The 3034-nt window shown below is 40.1% G+C and overlaps 1 protein-coding gene across 1 annotated transcript; it reads right to left on the bottom strand.

Annotated features, from left to right (window-relative positions):
- Positions 1-803: 803 nt before the first annotated feature.
- msx1a (muscle segment homeobox 1a) lies at positions 804-2717 on the bottom strand. The gene is made up of 2 exons (XM_048188989.1): positions 2062-2717; positions 804-1572 (listed from the first exon to the last, which is right to left on the bottom strand). The coding sequence occupies exons 1-2, from the start codon at positions 2417-2419 to the stop codon at positions 1157-1159; spliced, it is 774 nt and encodes a 257-aa protein (XP_048044946.1). The 5' UTR covers positions 2420-2717; the 3' UTR covers positions 804-1156.
- Between the last annotated feature and the right edge of the window lie 317 nt (positions 2718-3034).

Genomic DNA, 3034 nt, shown 5'->3' with positions numbered 1-3034 from the left:
GGTTGTAAAAAGGTTAACAAAATTCTATTAAAAATTGGAAAATTAAGAGGTCGAAACTAGATTGTGCAATCAGCGTTGAATCGAAACAACCTTGATCCAGAACGTTGACATTTTCTCTTGATTGACCTCTATGCCATACAGGTCCTCTAAACTCACTGTAATTTCATCCCTTCAGAGGATTCCAGTCAAATCATTTAAGGTAATTTCAGGTCTAAGTCCAATCTTTAATTTAACTGGCTTGTTTGAACTCCTCACAAGTGACGGTTCTGTAGACGCTGGTCTCCGCGAGCTCCACCGGCGCCAAGAAAATCTAAGTGGGTTATTTCAGAGCAATAAGCAACAGCTGTGGAAATACACTCCAGCCAGATGATAGATGACAGTTTAAATGCACTTTCACCACGATACTCAAAGACTGCCTGTTCTTTTTTGGGGTTACGTTTTACGTAGATGTGTTTCTGTAAGAGATTATTTACCATTACCGTGTGCTGAGCAAGAAAACTTTGATGTTAATCTGAGTCAACAAATTAATATATAGTGCAAGTATGTGTACAACTATTGAGTGGTTTTAAATTACACTGACATATGCCAGCCCTGATGTTCTTTTTTATTTACTTTTTTTCTCTTTGAAAACATTGGAATTTGTTTATTCGAGTGTTTTATGGAAACCACATGAAGATGTACAGTTTTTGAGTTTAAGATTAAATACCCAACACTTTAATCGTCATCAAATTTGGAAATATTTTGGTTTCATTTTTTGGACACGTTTTTAAAAACTCTCGCAGAACAAACAATGAAAAAGAATAGGCCATTTGTCATTAATTTATTTAACAAATATATTCATCATATAAATGGTATTTTTGTCCAAATGTACAATATTTTACAGTTCAGATATCCCTTTCGAAGGGAGTCATTAAAACAACAGTCAGTGTTGTTTATCTTTAAAATGTTCGTTTAAAACATTCATGCGAGTTTGTTCGATTATAAACGCATTGCTGTGAATGCAAGTGTGAAATACAGACTGTTTTCCCTCGACCTACCTTCGACCAAATCCGTTTTCATAACTCTCTGTGAAAGTACAGGCCGTATGTAATGCCACCATTACAACCATTCCCACTTTTATCGGAAAGAGTCACATTTCTTGGCGTTGGATCATCTTCTAAGCTAAATGATACATGCTATATCCCATGTGTGTGTAGAGTCCCACCGGAGTCAAGCTCATGGAGTGTCTGTGAAACTGATGTGATCCTGAATATGAAGCGGGAACGTGAGCTCCGACTGGGAATGAAATCCCGAAAGCCGGAGGAAGCATCGGTTTAGTGGCCATTTTAAGTTTCTCGAGTTCGGCCTCCTGGAGCCGCTTGGCTTTTGCTCGTCTGTTCTGAAACCAGATCTTCACCTGAGTCTCCGTCAAGTTGAGTGAGCTGGAGAACTCGGCCCGTTCGGCGATGGACAGGTACTGTTTCTGCCGGAACTTCCTCTCCAGCGCCAGCAGCTGAGACGTGCTGAACGGGGTCCGGGGCTTTCGGTTGGTCTTGTGTTTCCTCAGAGGACACGCGGGAGGACTGAGACGCCCTGAAGTCAACCAAACAAACACACCGACTTTAGACTCATCATACAGTACTGATTTTGAGGTCTACACAATGGTTCTTGTGATATTATCAGTCTTAAAGAACTTTTTTTTAATTTTTATTTTAAATAGTCTTATCTTAAAGAGTCTTAAAAAAATAATGGTTACAAACGGTGTTTTAAATTAACTATTTTTCCAGTGATGGAAGAAGAAAGTTTTCTTAGTGTAAAGAACATTTTAATAATCTAAAGAACATTTCCCCACTATAAAGAAGGATTATGTGGATGTTAAAGGTTCTTCATGGACCCATATGCCAATAAAGAACCTTTATTTTTAAGAATAAATCTAGATGGGTCTATAATAAATCATCATGGGGACGCCAATCAAGTGTAAGCATGCAGTCAGATATGAATCTCGGCCCATAAGTGTCAGTTCAAAGCATTTATTATGTACTTCACACGCTCTACTTTGGCCAAGACATTATTGTAACTCACTGGGAGAGAAACTGGGCGGTTGCATCCATGTGCTCCGCTCCGCGCGCTCTGGGCTCTCCGCCTTTACCGGCGCACTCTCGTGCAGTTTGAGAACGTCAACAGAAAATGTCAAGCGAGCACCGGCTCGGTCTGGATCTGCATCCGGAATGAGAGTGTGCGATGTCCCGGCGGAAGAGCTGTTCGGCCTCCGATCTGCCATCAGAGCTTCAACGCTGAACGGGAGAATCTTCGGTCGCTCTCCGTCCTCTTCCACACTGATGCTGGTCTGCATCTCTCCTTTAACTCCCAGAATCACACGGGAATGTTCTTCCGCTTTAAACCCAGTAGCTTGAGAAGTCATGGTGATGACTGGGGCCATATACACGACACAGCGATGTGAAGTGCACCGTCAGAGTTTCAGTATAAACGCCAGATGTGATGCTTAGAACATGCTGGTGTTTAACTCCTCTATGAAGTACTGTAAGCTAATAACACACGCGTGATCCAATCAGAGCAGAGGGGAGGGGCTTAAGTTCCTGAAGTTTGACTGCTGTGTTTATCTGTGACGTGTTGCGTTCTGTACAGAGCAAAATAAAGGACTGTTTTGTAGTATATTTTAAGTGTTGCCACATAATATTTATAATTTCTGACTATTTTTTTCAATATTCTTTAATATGCATATTGCCTTAATGCTTTTTTTGTTTGTTTGTTTCCTTTTCCTTTTGTCAAAAAAGGCTTTTGGATTCCCTGTTTTAAAACTTTTTTTTTTTTTTTAGGAAAAATCTGTGTCGACTATATATTTTGAGAGTTCCTTGGGAATTAATGCATATTATTCGCAGTTTATCAACAGTGCTATGACTTGACACATCAGCTCTAGTAATTGCTATACATTTTCAATCAATGGTGATTAGTGTTCTTACTGAGCTAATTATCAGTCTCGGTGATGTTGTTTTTTGGCGCCAGCAGCGGCGGGATCAAAGCGCAGAACTTTAAC

This window comes from Megalobrama amblycephala, linkage group LG4, assembly GCF_018812025.1.
Source record: "Megalobrama amblycephala isolate DHTTF-2021 linkage group LG4, ASM1881202v1, whole genome shotgun sequence".
NCBI classification, from domain to species: Eukaryota; Metazoa; Chordata; class Actinopteri; order Cypriniformes; family Xenocyprididae; genus Megalobrama; species Megalobrama amblycephala.
This window is presented reverse-complemented; position numbering and strand designations above follow the sequence as displayed.

Coding starts and splice junctions, on each gene's coding strand:
- msx1a (XM_048188989.1), bottom strand. CDS start 2,419: ATGGCCCCAGTCATCACCATGACTTCTCAAGCTACTGGGTTTAAAGCG. Junction 1,573..2,061: donor ACCGCCCAGTTTCTCTCCCA/GTGAGTTACAAT, acceptor GGTTGACTTCAG/GGCGTCTCAGTCCTCCCGCG.